General features: G+C 47.2%; 1 protein-coding gene across 2 annotated transcripts in view; it reads right to left on the bottom strand.

Annotated features, from left to right (window-relative positions):
- Window positions 1–1,472: 1,472 nt before the first annotated feature.
- Window positions 1,473–19,101, bottom strand: part of UNC45B (unc-45 myosin chaperone B) — a 27,766-nt gene continuing 10,137 nt past the window's right edge. For both annotated transcript variants that reach the window (XM_080922352.1, XM_080922351.1), the window contains exons 9-20: window positions 17,603–17,774; window positions 15,180–15,480; window positions 12,543–12,637; window positions 12,214–12,355; window positions 11,748–11,888; window positions 10,678–10,805; window positions 9,825–9,891; window positions 8,214–8,327; window positions 7,751–7,866; window positions 6,821–6,938; window positions 4,430–4,585; window positions 1,473–2,143 (exon numbers count right to left, since the gene is read on the bottom strand). In XM_080922352.1, coding sequence (XP_080778478.1) covers window positions 1,883–2,143; window positions 4,430–4,585; window positions 6,821–6,938; window positions 7,751–7,866; window positions 8,214–8,327; window positions 9,825–9,891; window positions 10,678–10,805; window positions 11,748–11,888; window positions 12,214–12,355; window positions 12,543–12,637; window positions 15,180–15,480; window positions 17,603–17,774 — 1,811 coding nt within the window. In that variant the 3' untranslated portion in view covers window positions 1,473–1,882. The remainder of the gene's footprint in view (window positions 2,144–4,429; window positions 4,586–6,820; window positions 6,939–7,750; window positions 7,867–8,213; window positions 8,328–9,824; window positions 9,892–10,677; window positions 10,806–11,747; window positions 11,889–12,213; window positions 12,356–12,542; window positions 12,638–15,179; window positions 15,481–17,602; window positions 17,775–19,101) is intronic.

Genomic DNA, 19,101 nt, shown 5'->3' with positions numbered 1-19,101 from the left:
TAGCAGCCTTCAGATGAAGATGTAGAACTCTCAGCTCCTCCTGCAATATGCCTGCCTGGATGCTGCCATGCTCCCGCCTTGATGATAATGGACTGAACCTCTGAAGCTGTAAGCCAGCTCCAGTTAAATGTTGTCCTTCTAAGAGTTACCTTGGTCGTGGTATCTGTTCACAGCAGTAAAATCCTAATTAACACAGTCTCTATCTTACTATGTAACTGAGAATAGCCTCAAACTCATGATCCTCCTGCTTCTGCTTCTTGTGTGCTGGTAGTTCAGATGTGACCCACATCTGGCTTTAGAACTATTGACCCTTCATTAAGTGTGGGTAGAAATGGAATACACTAGAGTAAAGATGTTTAACAATAGCCTTCTGTGTTTGTTTGTTTTCCTTTTAATTGTTTTTTTCTGATAAGTGTTTCCCTGTGTAGCCTCAGTTTTCCTGGAACTCACTCTGTAGCCCAGACTGGCCTCAAATTCAAACACCTACCTCTGCTTTCTGAGTGTTGGGATTAAAGGCTACTTCATGACCGAAAGTTTGCTACTGTTAATGGATTGTAAGGTAAATATCTGATATGCAGCATATCTGATATGTGACCATGCCTAGCTTCATTTTAATCTTATATGTATGTGTGGTTTCACTCTGTGTAAGTCTGTACACAACATCTCTGCAATGTCCAAGGAGGCATTAGATCTGCTGCTGCTGGAGTTACAGACATCTGTGAGCCACCATGTAGATGCTGGGAATTGAACCCAGGTTCTTTGGAAGAGCAGTCAGTGCTCTCAACCTCTGAGCCATCTCTCCAGTTCTTTGTATCGCTCTCAATCATCTTAGGAAGTTCATATTAACAGAGAAACAGATCTCCACAAGTGTGCTGCTCTTCCGTGGCTAAGCATAATACACAGATAGATGTTCCTTTTTATTTATCCAAAGTACAGATTCCTTACTAACCCTAATCAATCTGTGTGTGGGGATCTACTAGGCTACTGGTTCTTCTTCTTCTCTTCTGTAATGAACCACAACAACTATGTAAGTCCAGAGCTGCTGGCGTTCTCTAGCACGTGCAGGGAGCGCACCATGAAATGAGGTCAACTTGAAGGAATGCAGAGCCCAGATGTGGAATTAAGAGGAATAAAAACACACAGACACAGAATAATACTGGTAATGGCATTGAACTGAGCTGGGTCTAGCAATGTCAGACCTTTCCCTGGGTGACTAACATACATTCACTAATTTTTATTTATGTTTTGCTTAGGGGACTGTGAGTTAATCTTATTGGCAGTCACCATACTCATCTGGCATGAGAGCCTTTCTGAAATGAGCCATGTCCCACTGTGAGCATAAACTGTGTTACCATTGAAATTGGGTGACATGGGTGTGGGCATGAGGCTTGGACAGGGCACATGTGGTTGAGACACATGGTTTCAATGTGTAGGAGAAAGGTCATGAAAATCAACTGAGACCAGTATCCAGATTGAATGGGCAGCATTGATCTTTATGGTCACATAGCTCTTAGTTCTGTCCTTACCTTACACATGTTTTTTTATACAAAACAAACAAAAACAAACACTCTGTCTACAGTCTGTTACCTGGCCTGCAGAATAGAGACAGACAGACAGAACTGTCTATCCTGCTTTCTGATCACAGAGAGAGCTTACTCTAGAAATTTCTGGGATGTGACAAATTTAGGGAGGCAGAAATGCCCAAACTTTCCCAGGACCAAGAGGAAGAGTCACAAATCAGGAGACAACTACGTTTTCTTCCTTTGTCATGAGACATCATTGGCATTGCTGTGATCCTTAGCTGAACTGACACTTGGGGAGGACCCAGTTTCACGCCCCTTCACAGCTCAGGATCAACCCCAGCATCCCTGTGTGCCACTCTCTATGACACCGGCTTGATGAAGCCGTAATCCATGCACTTGATAAGACACTCCCGGGCTGTCTGGACCACAGTTGCTCTCTTCTCGTCGGGCTCCTGCTTTCCCACCACGGTCAGGATCTCCAGCAGCTCACTCTCCACCAGTTTCCTAGCCAGCTCAGCATCTGCTGAGAGCAGGTTGTAGGCTATGACCAGGCCGCGGTGCTGCACGGACAACTGGTCATGCAGGCAAAGCCGCTGTAGGATCTCCAGCCACTGGGTGGTCTACCGAGCAGAAGTGGGTAAGGAAGGATTTGAGGAATCAGTGAGGAGGCAGAGAAAAGGCTTGATGACAAGAAAAACAAAAAGTATCGGCCATGCTCATGATCATAACTTGATTATGATCACATATCTATAAACAGTAACAGACTAAACTAAATTAGACTAACAACTCATTCATTCATTCATTCTGCCTGCGTTTGTGTATATGATGTGCATGAATGTATGCATGTTCACATGTATGTAGGTATACACACATGCAGGTGCACATGTACATGTTTGTTGTGCATGTGTTTGGAGGCCTGAAATTGATGTTCAGTGTCTTGTTCAAGCACACTCAACTTTTATTTGAAGAGGTAGAATCTTTCAGCTGAACCCAGAGTCCACTGATCAGCTGAAGTAACTAGTCAGTTTGTCCTTGGAAGGCTGAGATTACACGCAGCCACCATGCCTGCCTGGCTTTCGCATGGTTGCTAGGGATCTAAACTCTGGTCCTCATGCGTTCACAACAAATTCTTTATCCATTGAGCTGTCTCCCCAGCCCCCAGCCATTTCTAAAAAGCATCTTGAGAAACAAAAAGGCAGGCCCAGTGAGCATCTCAGCAGAATGAAGATGCAGATCACTAAGGAAAGAGAGCCCTCATATGGGGAACACAGTTAATGCTCACTTCTATCAAGCCAGGTGCCCCGTGAGACAAACGCTCCAGGCATGTACACGTGCCCTCCAGCCTTCACCTGGACTAAACAAGAATCCGAGGCGAGGTCTCTCCTTATCCCTTCTCCATCCACCATCCACGATCATGAGGACAGTTAACTATTGGCTACGGGTGCTCGGCCACCCTCTTCACCATGAGACAATGAGGAAGCTGACAGCACAGCCAGGAGCTGACACCTGTCCCTGGACAAATGTACATGAAGTAGCATAGTAGAGGAAACATCTTCTATATGAGCTTGAATTCAGAGAGAGCAGCCCTCGGATCCCATTCAGCTTTGCCATTTGCATGGCCTCATCTGTCACCCATTTTCTACTAGGGACATTTCTAAACCTGTCTTCCCAATGAACAAAATGGGGTTAATAACGCCCTAGATTCCAGGGTGATTAGAAATATTAAATGAGGGGCTGGAGGGATGGCTCAGCGGTCAGAAGCACTGACTGCTCTTCCAAAGGTCCTGAGTTCAATTCCCAGCAACCTCATGGTGGCTCAAAATGGTATCCAATGCCCTCTTCTGGTGTGTCTGAAGACAGCTACAATGTACTCATATACAATAAATATTGTCTAGAAGTATCAAATGATATATTATGTGTATATGTCATCCATACATCTCCTTAAGACAGCATCCCACTTATGAGAAGAGCAGTCACCAAAGTGTCCTGATGGTCCGTGTGTCCACTGGAGCCCTTCTGTATAGTTACTTCATGAGAAGCAACTCTAGAACAATGGTTTCTAAGTGTGGTTCCCCAGGCCAGCAGTTCCCTTCCCAGACCCCAGCACGAAGGGAAACTGTTCTAACTATCTTCATGGGTGATGCTTAAAAGCATTAGAGTTTTGAGGAGCTTGCCATAGCAAAAGAAACTGAAGTCTAGAGTCTACACAGAATGAACAGTACCCAGCAGAGGTCTCCCATGGCAGGACCAAACAAAAAGCCTACATGGAACTCAGAATACACACACACACACACACACACACACACACATACACACATATTCTTCAACTGACCATGTAAAGGAGCCAACCTCTACCCCAGATATGAGCATGTTTGAACCGAGCTGACCTATTCACTCCAATGAAGATGAATGCCCTTGAGCTAGGCTCCATGTGGGGAGATAAAAAGAGTTTCAAGCTTAAGACTGACAGCATTATTCCCATGACAGCTACTGAGGTGGCCACAGCCTTACCATAACAACCAGTCAACTTGCCCATGGCAGGGAATCTACCAGCTTCCTGTGGTCACCCAACCCTTTTCAGGCTTCACTGAGGAACTAGGGAGCCCCTCAACAGTAATGTGCATTTTATGCTGTTACCCTTTTTCGGTAGAACTTATGCACACCCACCAAGGCACTGGGACACACTGTTGTGAGAGGACTTTAGCTTGTGCACCCAGGAAGTCAAACAGCCATGGTAATGGCCAAGAGGCACAGACTCCTCTCTTTAGGTGTTGGGAACCAACTCCTGGCTGGGAAAGTTTGTCCTGCTGCCCAGGCTCCCTAGATGAGTCAGAACAGTGGTGTCTGCGAGTTGTGAGACTCTGTATACCTTACCCAGCTCCCCCGTGTCCCTGGCCGGTGCTTACCACCTCTGTCATCTTGAGGCACAGTTTCTTATGTGCTGCAGTCAGCATGGCCAGGGCTCCAGCTGCTGCATTCTGCAGTTTGTGGTCATCCTCCCCACAGAGCAGCACCACCAGCTTAAAACGGTCATTCCCATCAGCCAGGAACCTCTCCTGAACCTGTTCCAGGCAGAATGTGTGACTCGGTTAAAGAGACCCCATACCTTCATCTCCCAAGGAGGGACAAAGATGGCTGAAATTCCATGACCCAGTATCTCTGAGAGATTTGCTTTGAGCCATTCATGCATAAAGTTCTACCCTGATTGCCTACATGAAGGGGATACAACTCCTTACAGCCAAAAGACTAAGGCAAAAAAAAGGGGGGCACTTCCCACTTCCCCTGTATCGAGTAGTCTGTCCCTTCTGTTTGCACCTCTTCACTAGGAAAAAGACAACTTCTCTTTGGGAAGTACAGACTGCTTCCACGACAGTCCTGGCCTTTGTGGTCTGCTGTGCAATGGGTTTGCATGGAGATTTGCACAGGAGCAGGGAAATTGGGGAGTCTGCTTGGGATTGGGGAGTGATTGGCCTGTCTCCAGCAGGTGAGCCACCCTTCAACACAAACAGTAATATCTAGTGAGTCAAGTTTAAGGGCATTCTATTGGAGCAAATATCCAAAATGTGGATCTCTGAAAGAGGATAACAGTCACAGACAGATCCCCAGGTGAGATCTTCCATCTGCATCTCCCTGGATCTGGAGAGCAGCTATCAGAGGGGAGGGGATAGAAGAAGAGGTCAGTATGGTCTTCTCTTGTGGGGACCAGTTGTCGCTGGAAGTAGTTGTCCCACCAAGAATTGCAGCCCTTCCTTCTCTTATACCTGTGCCATGGTCTAGTTATCACAGATGGACTGGAAGTAGAGGTAAATTCTGTCACTGGAAGGCCACAGATTCTCCTATGTTCATTCCCACTCAATACCAAGCAGAGATCATAGCAGGCCAGCAGGAAGGAGGCACTTCTTGATGCCCCCAAAGGCATGGACTCCTAGTCACTGTGTAGACAAGCCACCAACTCAGTGGTGCTCTGATGTGCCCAGAAATGAACTGCTGCTCCTTTAAGACCACTGTGTAATTGATTCTACTGTTACAGCAGCGGGCACTTCTCTAGGGAAGCCTGCCTCCTCTTTCACATTGCCCTCTTTATACCCAGCACCATCCCTTTTCTTCCAGGTCTGAGCTCAACCTTAAGCCAGACCCCTGTTAAACTCTAGTAACTCAGTCCCTGAAGACTTTCTTCAGTAAGCTTTCATAAGTTGGCTTTTCCTTTAGGTGGTGGTTAAAATAAGAATGAACCCATAGGCTCATGTGTTTGAACACTTGGCCTCAGTAGGTGGAACTGTTTGGGAAGGATTAGGAGGTATGGGTTTATGGAAGAGGTATGCCACTTAAAATGGCTTTGAGATTTCAAAAGACTCCTATGATTCCCAGTACCCTTCCTTTGCCTCATGGTTGTGGATCATGGTGTGAGTTCTCAGCTGTTCCTTTGGCCTACCATCATGGCCTCTAACTCTCCAAAAATGTACACCAAATCAAACACTTTCTTTTATAAGTTGTCTTGGTCCTGATATTGTTGGTCCTAAAGTAAGTAAGACACTCTGGTATCAGGAGAGTGTCTAAAACTTGAATTAGATATAGAGGTAAAGAATCTCAGGCCTCACACTGCTAACAGTGCCTCAAGTCTAGAACTGTCATGTCTCTGATATGCCTTGAGAACACACTGATGCTTGGTCACCATGAGAAGATATCCACTAGAGATTCATGATTTGTCCTGTTTCTTGACTGTGAAGCCTTATGGTATGCTCCTAATCAATTTTCTCTTTATATCCTGTGGTTATTCAGTGGTCAGTACAGCTATGATGCATTGCGGGTTTTATAATGCATTGCAGGTTCTGTGGACCTGGTGACATTCATAGTGAGGTTTTATAAAGTGATTCAGAACTATACCTTAGCATCTCTTCACTGTCCTGTGGATCTTTAATGACCACAAATGGTCTAGCCTCTTGACTTCCAAGAGCCCTGATCTCCTAGCTTGCCTTGCTATAATATTATTTAGGCTTAATTAACTTAGGGAAATGGCACCTTTCACCACACTCAGACCACAGCTCAGCTTGCAATAGTATGCTATGAAAATGTTTTCTTCGGGCTCCCACATGGAAATGGAACAATAATCTGATTGATCTGAGAACTCCTGGGTTCTCTCACCAAAAATGCTGTTTTAGTATCACCTCAGGGCACCAGCCTCATCCCAAGCCCAATGTTCATATCTTGGTCACCTCATCCCTCTGAACCCCCAAGCCTCATCCTAAGCCAGATGATAACACCTTAGTCACCCTGTATCTCTGGAGCTCCAGCCTTACCTCCTTATTGAGCACCATGTTACACATGCATTCCGTGGCTGCCTGCCGTAGCTGGTCATGGTTCTCAAACATGTAGTTCTCAATGTCTGGCAAGGCCTTCTCCTTGAAGATCTTCTGCCTGAAATGGAGAGGAAGGATGAGGAAGAATGGCATTGAGTTTCCGATAGTGAGCATGTGAAGTCGGTGGTGCAGAGTCTTTCCTCCATCTTCATGAGATCCCTTCCACATCCTCAGCCTGTACAGGGCACTGATCCCACCTCCAGAAGGGGCACCAATGAATATAAATTAAGTGACATGACAATTGTTTGCCAGGCACAGAGATGGGCTCTGGGATGAATGTGCCACCCCTCCCCCCAAGAGTCTCATTATTGATCAAGGAAATTCTCTCATTTTGCTGCTGTAGGTAAGATGGAGAGCTATCCTATGACCATGAGGGAGAAGAAAAGTCCACCTGAAAGTTAAGAAAACAGAAAGGAGGGGAAAGGAGGGGACTGGTTGACCAGTAATGGAAATAACTTTATAATCCCTGCATCAAACCACTCCTGACTAGTTTATCCCAAATTTACTCTGCATGCGTCAATACACTTCCTTCATGCAGGGAGCCAGTTAGACCAGGTTGTCTGCCACTTAAAACCACAACACAGTACAGTCCATTGTCCCTCTGCTTCCGAGAAGGAATACCTACTAACCCTTCCATCTGCCTGACTATTTCTTCCTGCATTAGGAGGCAGGATGCCTTTGGGACATCGGCTTTATATAAGCCCTGTGTGTTTTTATGGGGTACCAGTTCAAACCCTGCCTATCCTTGATTCATCATCTTTGATACTGTCTTCCAAGCAGAAGCATCTGTACATGATACATACAAAATTTCAACCACACACTCTATGGATACCTCTCTGTCCCTCTGCCCTCTCCACCTGCCCCACATACCTGAGTTTGTCACTGCGCCCAGACAGGTTAGTGAGTCCTAGGAGGGCCTCATAGTTCTGAAGCCCATCTCTCTGTGTGTCCAGGAGACTCACAAGGGGCCGCACCACCTCATATACCTTCAGGAAAAAGACATGGGTCAGGTGAGATACAGGTATTTTCCTGTCTCCTGCATCTGAAGCTTTACATTTCCAAAGCCCTTTCTTTCTCACACTTTGTCTGATTTAATATGTGATCCTGAGAGGTTGGGTTGCTCCCTTTCACTGTGAAGATGAGAAAGCTGAGTCTCTGCAGACACAATCGTGCTCACTAGAGGTAGAGCCAGGCCTGGTATGCAAGTGTCCAATTCAGTATCCTCCCTTTGACAACCCCACGACCCATTTTTAACAGAGAAGATGAAGGAACAGAACCCTAAGAGCAATGATGCCACCTTCATCACCCTCTCTCTTTCTTCTCAAATACCCACCCGCTCCCCAGGGAAGGCGATATCCGGGTTAGAGACAGCAGCAATCTTGGCTAGCCCGTGGGCTGCCTTCACCTTGCCCACATCTGTGCCCTCCAAAGCCAGGGGGATCAGAGCCTGCAAGAGAGAGCACAGTCACTAGCCAGCAAAAGGACATCCAGAAGCCTCTCACTACTCTGGCTCCAGCTGTCCTCCATCTGTCCGTCTGTCTGTTTCATCAGAGATCGACAGCATAATCAACTTCAGAGAACTCTTCCTTTCTAGACAAAATCCCAAAGACTCCGGTGTGCAAGGCTTGGTCTCCAGCTGTCAGGGTGATGAAGAAGAGACTGGACTCTGAAGGCTCTGAGCTAACCCTCAGATTAATCCATTGATGAGCTCACAGCTCAAGGGGCAGTTGGGATGAAAGGCCTGGTTGGAGGGAGTACATTCCTGGAGTGTGCCTTTAAAGGATGTGTCTTGTTTCCCTTCCTCCTTCCCCCCTCTTTTTCTCCCTCTATTTTCTGACTCAAGAATTGAGCAACTCTGCTTGGCTTGTACATTCCACAATGAGGTTCTGCCTCATCACTGACCCAGGGTGAGTCCACCATGAACCGGAACCTCTGAGACCATGGACCCAAGCCAATCTTTCTTCCTCTAAAGTTGTCATCTCAGATATTCATCACAGAGAGAGGCTGACTAACCCAAACATGTACAAAACAATTAAACACTTATCAAGGATTCACCCCCCCCCAGGTTCCCAGAGATGGCCTAGGTCCCTACCCTCACTCCTCACTCCAGTTTGAAAAAAATAAATAATCAATAGATTGACTTTTTCTGGGTGTGGTGACTCAGGCCTAAAATCTCAGCACCCAGAAGGACGAAGCAGGAAGATTACAATTTCAAGTCTAGCCTGGAGTGCATACATAACCAGAACTTGGCTAGCCAGGGCTACAGGTGAGACCTTGTCTCAAATAATAATAATAATAATAATAATAATAATAATAATAATAATAATAATAATAATAACAATAACAATAACAACAATAATGATAAATAGTAACTATATTTTTTACATTTGTTCAAGCTAAATCTAATCCTATTTGTGTATTTATTAAGCAGCTATTGCAAATTGAATGTATCTAATCTACTTCTCACGACTATCTGGAAAGTTAAACTGTGATTTCTCCTCTCCATTTTGCAGAGGAAAAAATTACAGTTCAGAGGGAGTAAAGTGCCCAGGTTTGCACGGCTAAAAAGAAGAGCAAACTCCCACTGCAAGAGAAGCTTTGATTTGTGTGGAGAAGCCCATGGTCTGCCTTCCAGTCAGAACAGCAGGGGGTGTGAATGGGATTTCAAAGTAGATACCAGGACATTATCAAATCAAGAAGGAACAAGTTTGGGCCAATGAGTTAGATTGTGCAGATAACTAAGTAAGTGTATTTCATAAAGATAGGGTGGTTTGAAACACATGATCTCGGAATGAGAAAAGGACTCACCTGTACATATGTGTGTGTGTGTGTGTGTGTGTGTGTGTGTGTGTGTGTATGCAGGCACATGCACACACACATAGACACAGACACACACATATGTGCGTGTGCTCCTTTCCAGTAGAACCTCATCTTGCCTAATTACCTTGCCACCACCTTGAGCTACAATGATGCCCCGGTCCTTTGGGTTGTCACAGAGTGCCAGGAACACCCTGCAGAGCCAATGATAAGAGAGAACAAATGTTCACAATTTCTATATCGAACTTCCAGGAATCACACACAAGCCAGTCAGAGCCAGGAAACCCCAGCACAGCAGCAGAAGCCTAGAAAGGCAGATGGCATGCCCTTGCCTGGAATGAGCCACCTTTAAGTGACTGTGTTGTGGCCATAAGTGGGGGCGGGGAATAAGACCAAGCAAGCCTTCAAATATCCATCTCATTCCTATCTCTGGAGTCAACAGCTCCCTGCTACCCCGATCCGGTAGAAACTCTACTGTCTACCCCTATCCTTGGGTAGACAGGCTCTATCCTGTTCCTGCTCCTGGTCCCACCTAATACTACCACCACTCCTAACTCCATATATACCACAGGAAAATCCAAGCTATAGTCTTTATCCCTCCATACTTGATGCCTTTTCCTTCCCTTCTCTTCCTTCCTGACTCAGTTGAGTTACCGCCTCTACTGGGAGGCCTTCCTGGATGCCCACCCACTTACCTTACTAGTCTGGGTAGTTGAGACTTACTGCCTGGACTCTAACCACTGTGATTCCCTGCCATGGCATTTATACTGCGCTGTAACCTGCCTGCCTCCCCTCTAGGTTACCGTTCATCTTTGAGAAAAAGGCAACTGAAAGGGACAGTGGTCACCTCCTGATTCAAGTTTAAAACTGTGGTGATCTGTCCTGTCATGCCTCTTCTCCATGCCCTGTATTCCTGGCTGAGCCTCCACCCAGGCTTCTGCCCCCCAATCTCCCCAGCCCACCCTGCTCGCTGCTCGCACCTGGCCAGCAGCTCCTTGGTCTGGTCTGTGAGGATAGCACTGTCTGCCTTCACCATACAGGCCAGTGCAGATATGACGCCCGCCTTCAGGAGCCGTTTCACCCGTAAGTCTACGAAATCCTTCTTGTCCTGGAGGGGACAAATGGATGGACGTGGGGAAGGGACCAATAGGCGGACCCAGGCTGAGTCACTGTGACAGATCCTCACAGTGGGGAGTGGACAGGACCGGGGGCATGGTGCATTATCCCACACACAGCCACGGGGCACCGCATCCATGCCTGGGTGAAACACAGCCCAGTCTGTAAGAGTGATGGAGGCCTGAGGGTGCAGCTCGGGGGTAGAGCACTGCCTAGCATGTCCAGGACATCCCGTCCTCTACGTCACAAAAAATGAAAAACATTAACTAAGAGAATGAGCTGGGGACAAGAGCATGTCCCCAGTGTCTGGCACAAAGTGATACTCAGATTCTGTTACTATAGAGAGGAGAAAGAAAGAAAAAGGGATTTTCTGTGAGTGGCATAAGAAACCGCCAGCAGCGGTCCTGTGGAGACGGTGTCACCATGTGGCTAAGTTCTCCTCTCTACGGTCCATCCCATTTTGTGACAGAGGTATGATTTTTATCATTTCCTAAAATCCAAACAATCTAACTAGCTGGGATTGTATATATTGGCTTATATGCAAACTATATGCAAATATGTCCTTGTGTAGGGGTAATCACCGTACATACCCTTCTGTTAGGGGTTTTGTGACATTTGAGCACAGGAACCTGTGTTCCTCCTCTTTTCCTGCTTGGCACTCATATCCCTGCGTCCAGATACCCCAGAAAAATGTTAATTCTATGACTAGGAAGCATGTAATGAAACCCAAGTACCAATGAAATCAGCAACAAATGTTGTAAATTGTTTATCTGGCTTTGCTTAATTAGATTACAAAATTGTCAGCCGTTCCCCCCCACCTGTCAGAAATTAAAAGACAGAAATCACCAGCGCCACCTAGTGGGGGAAAATCTACTACTGTCATCGTCAAACCTCACAGCACATCTCAACATCGCCTGAGCTACCCAGTACCCACCTTGGGGTGCTCCTCTGGCACATGTTGCTTGGAGAACTTGGCCAGCTGCACCAGTTCAGGGACAACCTCCTTGACATCATAGCTATTGGTGCAGTTCACCAGGGTGTTGGCCACTGAGTACAGGATGGTCTTGTCACTGGTCTGGAAGTCCCAGGTTAGGAAAAAGCAGAAAGGAGTCACCAGAGTGGTAGATCAATGGAAATCTCTAAGCTGATCCCCATCCCCCTTCAAGAAGAGGACAGACACTGTCAGTGCTCCCTCAGGATCTCGCTGCCTAAGGGTCCCAGACAGACATGTCATCCTATCATTTTGACAGGACGGAGCTGTGAGTCCCACAGCCTGAGAAGATGAGGGCCATCCAGTGAAAGAGACAATCCAGTTTCACCAGGGAGAGTGGAGCCAGGCTGAGCCCTGAGCACCAGGGCCAGCACCCTTTCCTGGGCTTAGAGATCTGGACCATTCTTGCCTTGGCCAACTCGAACATGGCCTGCAGAGCAGGGATGTCCTGGACAAAGTCGTCCTTCACGTCAGCATCCAGTGTGAGGTAGGCCAGGCCCTCCACTGCCCAGCGCCGTGTCCGGGTGTCTATGGATGTGTTGCATAGCCACCTGGAAGTGGAGGATGGGGAAACCACTGGAGAAGGAGCCAGAGCTCTGAGCAACAGGAACTCAAGTTCAGGATAACAGGTAGCCAGTGAGGGCTCTTTTCCAGCCCGACATCACTGAAAGCACATCCCGGGAACCCCTCTTAGTGACCCACGAGGATGCAGGGGTTCCAGGAACATAAGACTCTTACTTTCGACACTGCTTGGCTAGCTTCTCCGTCGACCCTTCAGCAAACTGTCTGAGGCCATAGTCGGAGCCCCCAGCTGAGCCAAGTTTACAGAGTCCCTGTGGAGAAGGGACACAGAAGGATCAGCAACACCACTGTCCCCTTTTCTCTGGCTGGACACACCTCTGTGCCACTTCTTCTGAGATGCCTTCCCCGATTCCCCGATATGGGAAGATACCCACAAAGCCTCAGGTCCTCACCATTTTGACTTCTTCAATGTTTTGAAAAATTTGCAACAGAGAATCATACTGAATACCTGCAGCCACTGTGAGAAACCTTGAGACAGCGTAAGAAAGCAAAGAAGTCACATCATGTGGGCAACAAATTCAGACATAAAGTCTAACCCGGGGGTTGGGGGGGATAGACCCTATTCACAAAAAGAGCAATGTCTTTTGGGGTAGAAAAGCAGAGGCAGAGGCAGGCGGATCTCTGGGAGTTCAAGGCCAGCCTGGTCTACGCCGTGAGACCAGGTCTCAAAAACAAAATAAATGAACAAGCAAAACACCGGCTGACATGAGGAGCTGCAGAGATGGCTCACAGAGCGAAGCTGTGTAAGTACGAGAATCCCGGCCAGGGTCCTAGAATGTGTGAAGCCGGACACAGCATGTGTGGCTCTAGGATGCTGATTGTTCCTGCAGTGAGGCCAGTCGGTCCGGTTATGTAGTGACAAACAACTACAGGCCCGTGTCAAACAAGGTAAAAAAAGCAACAGTCAACACCCAGGGTGTCCACTGATCCCCAGACATGTGCATGACACAAATACACATGTGCACGCCCACATGCCCACACACTTTTTTCTTTTAATTCTACGAGCCATTCAGAGTGGTACAGGCCTATAATCCCAGCTCACAGGGGATAGAAGCAGAATAATGAGTCGAAGGCCAGACCGGCCACATAGTATGTTTGAGGCCAACCTGAAATCTAGATAAGACTCAAAACAAAATAAAACCTGTCTGGAGCTATGGCCTTTAATTCCAGCATCCAAGAAGCTGAGTCACTGCAAGTTCAAGGTCAGCTTGGGACACATCACAATAAGCTACAACCTAAATTTAAAAGCAGAAATGCAACAACAAAAACTATCAGTGTGGGCTGGAGAGATGGCTCAGCGGTTAAGAGCACTGACTGCTCTTCCAGAGGTCCTGAGTTCAATTTCCAGTAACCACATGGTGGCTCACAACCATCTGTAATGGGGTCTGATGCCCTCTTCTGGTGTGTCTGAAGACAGCTACAGTGTACTCACATACATAAAATAAATAATTAAATAAAAACTATCAATGTGAATTCAAGTCCAGGCCAATGAGGCAAATCTTCTCTGCAGGTTTTTATGAGGTAAAGAAAGGAGAATGTAAATAACTCAGTAAGATGAAAATAGTAAAAATGAAAAGTCCAACAGCTGGTTAAAGAAACACATTTGTTGGTGTCTTCTCTGAAAGTACTTCCTGGGCAGTGCCCGTGTTTGTCTCTTCACTGTATGGAGGGTAATTTCCTAGTGCTAAACTCAAGGTCATTCTCCTGACTCTGTTTCCACAGCATTGCCTATCACTTTGTCTGAAGGGTCACTTGGATGGACCTGGGGGTTTGGGGAGGGTCCCTAGTACTTGACTCCCCATACTGACTGGTTTTGTGTCTACTTGACACAAACTAGAGTCATCAGAGAGGAAGGAGCCTCAATTGGAAAAATGTCTCCAAAGATCCAGCTGTAAACATTTTTTTAATTAGTGATCAAAGGGAGAAGGCCCAGCCCACTGCGGGTGGTACCATCCCTGGGCTGGTGCCATCCAGGTACAGACTGCCTTTAATGATATGGAAGTGTAAGCTAAATTAACCCTTTCTTTCCTAACTTGATTTTTGGTCTTGGTGTTTCATCACAACAATAATGACACTAAGACACCCTCTATGGTGGTGGCTTGAATATGCTTGGCCCATGGGAAGTGGTACTATTAGGAGGTGTGGCCTTGTTGCAGGAAGTATGTCCCCATGTAGGTTTCCTGGTGCTCAGGTCCCACCCAGCAGAGAAGAAAGCCTCCTAGCTGCCTGTGGATCAAGACAGAACTCTCAGCTCCTCTAGCACCATGTCTGCCTGCATGCTGCTGTGCTTCCCACCATGATAATGGACTGAATCTCTGAAACTGTAAGCCAGCCCCAATTAAATATTGGGTATAAAATGTTGGGTTAAATAAAGGTATAAGAATTGTCTTGGTCAGGGCTGGAGAGATGGCTCAGTGGTTAAGACTGTTCTTCCAGAGGTCTTGAGTTAAAATCTTATATACACACATAAATAAAAGATTTATGTATTTTATGTGAGTACACTGTAGCTGTCTTCAGACACACCAGAAGAGGACATCAGATCCAAATACAGATGGTTGTGAGCCACCATGTGGTTGCTGGGATTTGAACTCAGGACCTCTGGAAGAGAAGTCGGTGCTCTTAACTGCTGAGCCATCTCTCCAGCCCGAAACAAATAAATCTTCTTTTTAAAAAATTGCCTTGGTCATGGAGTCTCTTCACAGCAATGGAAACCCTAAGACACGCCCCCTCAAGGATGAAGGCCATGTTTTATTCATCCTGGTATTCCTGGCACTGGGCACCCAGTTTACTCACCACCAGCGTGCGGATCTTGATCTTCTCATTCTTTGTGGTCTTGTAGATCTGCTTGAGAAGCGTCACGCCGTTGGTGATGATGAAGGTGGCCCGGCTGAGTTTAGTGGAGGCGTGGATGAGAGCCTCCACAGCCACCAGCTGGTCAGCCTCGCGCTCCGAGCCACACAGAGCCACCATCATCTCCATCACACCTTTCATGCCTAGCAGCTGATTGCCCAGGTCAAAGGGCCCCTGCAAGATTCCCGACACTGTCTGGATGGCATTTACATTCTTGTCCATGTCCTGAGGATCAAACTTGCTCCTAAAACAAGAGGACAAAGGTGGTCAAGAGACTCAACCCAAGGAGGTAGAAAGTATGGTGTAGAGGAAGATTTAAATTTGTCTTCCCTCAGGAGCTGTGTGGCATTGGGCGATTCACTGAACCTTCCTGAGTCTCTGCTCTTTGCTCTACAAATAGAGAGCATAATGCTATTATTTCTGAAGGACACATGACATTATGGCTGGTCACAGGGGATGTCCCCCTGGCAGCACATTGACCTTGGGGATTGACCTGCAGGAAGTTGAATTATTGGGCAGCGAAGGAAACAGCACAGAGGAACGTATTGGCTTGCAATGCAGTCACCCCAAAGTTTCTCCCTTGATGAGTTTTGAGCTGGGGCACCCTAAAATGTCATTTCAAATTGGGGTGAGTGACAAGTCATGAGATGCTGGTTACACTGGAAAGGATGGGGGAGCCCCCTCAGCTGAGGCAAGGACCAGTAAGAGACCTCGGCTGATGCCTATCAGCCAACCATAGCCTTCCTAACTTGGGGGGACCATATATAACGACAGCCACAGCCATGCCCAGCGAGGCACCTGAGAAGCTGCCCTCTGTCAGGTGAGGGTGCGGAAACAGCCGATGTGTCCCACAGACACCAGTGCAAGTAGAATAGGCTCCTGACAACTGTCCTGTCCCAGTAGTCTCAGCTGATCAACAAGCTGCCTTCCACTGAGCCCCAGGACATTGACCAATCGGGACCCGACACTCTACAAGCACGCGTTCCTCACACATGTGGAGGACCTACGTGGGAACTTTGGCCCGCAACTCATGCTGTGTCTGCCAGCCTGTTCATTTGTTTAGGGATTCACCGCCTGACCCAGGCTTGCTCAGAGCTCCATCTTCTGCTTAGATGGAGCTCTGTAGGTCTAGACTTCTCTCTAAGACTCAAGCTCTGAGGACAAAGGGACTCCTGTAGTAGGATGAGCAGAAGCTCTGGTAGGCAGCCTCAGCCATGAAGAGCCAAGGTCAGGGTTCACAGGAGAGCAGGACTGGATGGGAGCTGGCGTACCTGAGCGCTCACGAGAGGTCTTCGTTTGACAGTTGAAAATAATACATAACTACACAGGTGATAGGAATGTATGAATTTGCTGGACAGAGTGGCTCACATAGGCCAGCACTCAGGAGGTAGAGGCACTTGATCTCTGTGAGTTCGAGGCCAGCCTGGTCTACAGAGAGAACTTTATGCCAGTAGGAGCTACATAGTGAGACCTTGTCTAATAAACAAACAAACAAATAAATAAATAAATGTATGGATTTGTCCTACAGGATTCAAAATATCTCTTCCCTGACCCTTTACAAAACCAGTGTGCCACTCTAGGAAGGGAGAGAAGACACGGAGAAAAGGTGACATCTTTCCCACCTAGGACTCAGCCAGAATACAGCTTCCTTATAAAAACTCTAGGTTCTGAGACATTGGGTAGTGTTCCAGAAATCTGGACAATGCACTGGAGTCCCTGGAATTAATAATCAAAGAGCTGGGCTGGAGAGATGGCTCAGTGGTTAGAGCACTGACTGCTCTTCCAGAGGTCCTGAGTTCAATTCCCAGTAACCACATGGTGGCTCACAACCATCTGCAATGAGATCTGATGCCCTCCTCTGGTGTGTCTGAAGATAGCAACAGTGTACTCACATGCATAAAATAAATAAATCTTAAATCTTTAAAAAAAAAAAAAAAGAAAGAAAGAAAAAGAAAAGAAAGAGTGCTCCCTGGGATCTGAGCTCAGGTCTTTACACGGAAAAAAAAAAAAAAAAAAAAAGCCAAAGAGCTGCATCAAAGAAATGGTGGGGGACATGTAAGGAGAAAGACTCATCAGTAGCTGATAGAGAGGTCCAAATGGGAGGAACTATAGACCAACAGCCAGGACCAGTGCACCGTCATTGGCGTGCAGCCTCTTAGAAATACCTTCTAACCCCAGTCAAACTATCAGGCCATCAGACCATCCAGTGGCTGCTGCCTAGACCAGTGTGATTGTGACTTGCAGCTACACCACTCCCAGATACCCATCCTGGGGGGTGATAAATTGCTATTTTTTCTGTGAGTTACAGAAGACCGGGGGTGACTGGATACACAGTCATAGGTGGCTGGTGCCTTCTGGGAACTCACGTGATGTACTCCTCGCAGATCTTGCGGAAGTGGTCGCGCTCTGGGTCACAGCGCAGGTCATCGTAGAGCTTGTTGATCAGAATGGAGGCCAGCATGCGGGTGTTGTCAGTCAGCGGCAGGCAGGAGGGCAGGTCTGGAACCTGACCCACCACCTTCAGGATCTTCCTCAGACCTATGGGGTGACGGCAGCAAGAGTGAGATTCTTGAGGTTCTCTGTCCCCCTCAAACATGTCTCATCGCTGGTTTCTGTCAGCTGTGGCTGCAGACATGGCCTCTCCAGAGTTCAGGGGACTAAAGAGGGGACAAGAGGGTTTGGCCTTTCATCTGACTCTGCACCTGTGGAGCAAGCCGCCTGTTGCATGGCCAATCTTACTACCATACTTGAACACAACAGTAGTTGACCTCAGTTCATGGGTTGGGTCTGAACGTCCTTATATATGACTTCATACTGTCTTTTCCCCAAGCCTCAGTAATATTATCATTTACAAATGTGAAAATACACAACCCATTTTATAGACTCGAGGAATCACTCAAATGATGTACAGAAATAGCTTAGCACCCATCCAAGAGGCATAATCGCTCTTCAAATGTATCATTTCTATTGTAGCTATTAATCATTATCTCTTCTCCTTACCTTATGGAAGAACCTTCAGTGGCTTCTTCCACCAGACTAAAAGCAAGACCCACATGTTTGTTGAGCAAGTAGATTAACAAATAAATGAGCCCCTTATCTGTCCTACCTCCAACCCGCTGTGGAAATGGGCACAGAAAAGTGGCAGGGAGGTTCTGTGGGTACTGAGCACTAACAATGCAAATGAGGCGACTGGCTTCAGACAGAGCCACAGGCTGGGAATTCAGACAGAGCTCAGGGACAAGGAGCGCTTCCCTAGCATGTCAAAGGCTCTGGTTTGACCCTCGTGTCCCTAAAAGGTGAGTGGACAGGTACAGGGCTAGATGGAAGATCAGACCTCTTGCTCCCTCTCCAGATTGTGTGGAGCATTTCCGTAGTGCCAAGGGCTTGTTCCCTGATCCAAGCCTAACGACCATCCTACTGCTTAGCAATCAGTTTCATCTTTCGGATGTGGAGAAGCCAAGGATGCTACTGATTATCTTGTAGCCCAGCCGAGTTACATACAGAGAGGACACCTTCCCTGTGAGGTCTGTTGTCAAGCCCACCGAGTTAACTCTCAGGCCAGAAAGCCTCTGTGTCAACTAATGTCAGAGGTAGCTTGGAGGTGGAGAGACCTTGAGTGACACCTGTCAGAGGAAGGAAGAAGGGCAGAGGCAAAGGCAGGAGGGGCAGAGCTCTGGGTGCTGGGAGGGAGCGGAAAGTGATTGACAGCAACGTTACACTGCATATATTTTTACCACTTTAAGGAAGTGTTCCACTTCCTCTCTGTTCCTCTTGGTACGCCTGTCACCATCTGAGTATCCTACAATTCAATTCTGACACTACCTGGGGTTGGCACAAACCCCTCAGGCCGAGGGCTCAGTCCCAC

This window comes from Micromys minutus, assembly GCF_963924665.1.
Source record: "Micromys minutus genome assembly, chromosome: 10".
In the NCBI taxonomy this organism is placed as follows: domain Eukaryota; kingdom Metazoa; phylum Chordata; class Mammalia; order Rodentia; family Muridae; genus Micromys; species Micromys minutus.
This window is presented reverse-complemented; position numbering and strand designations above follow the sequence as displayed.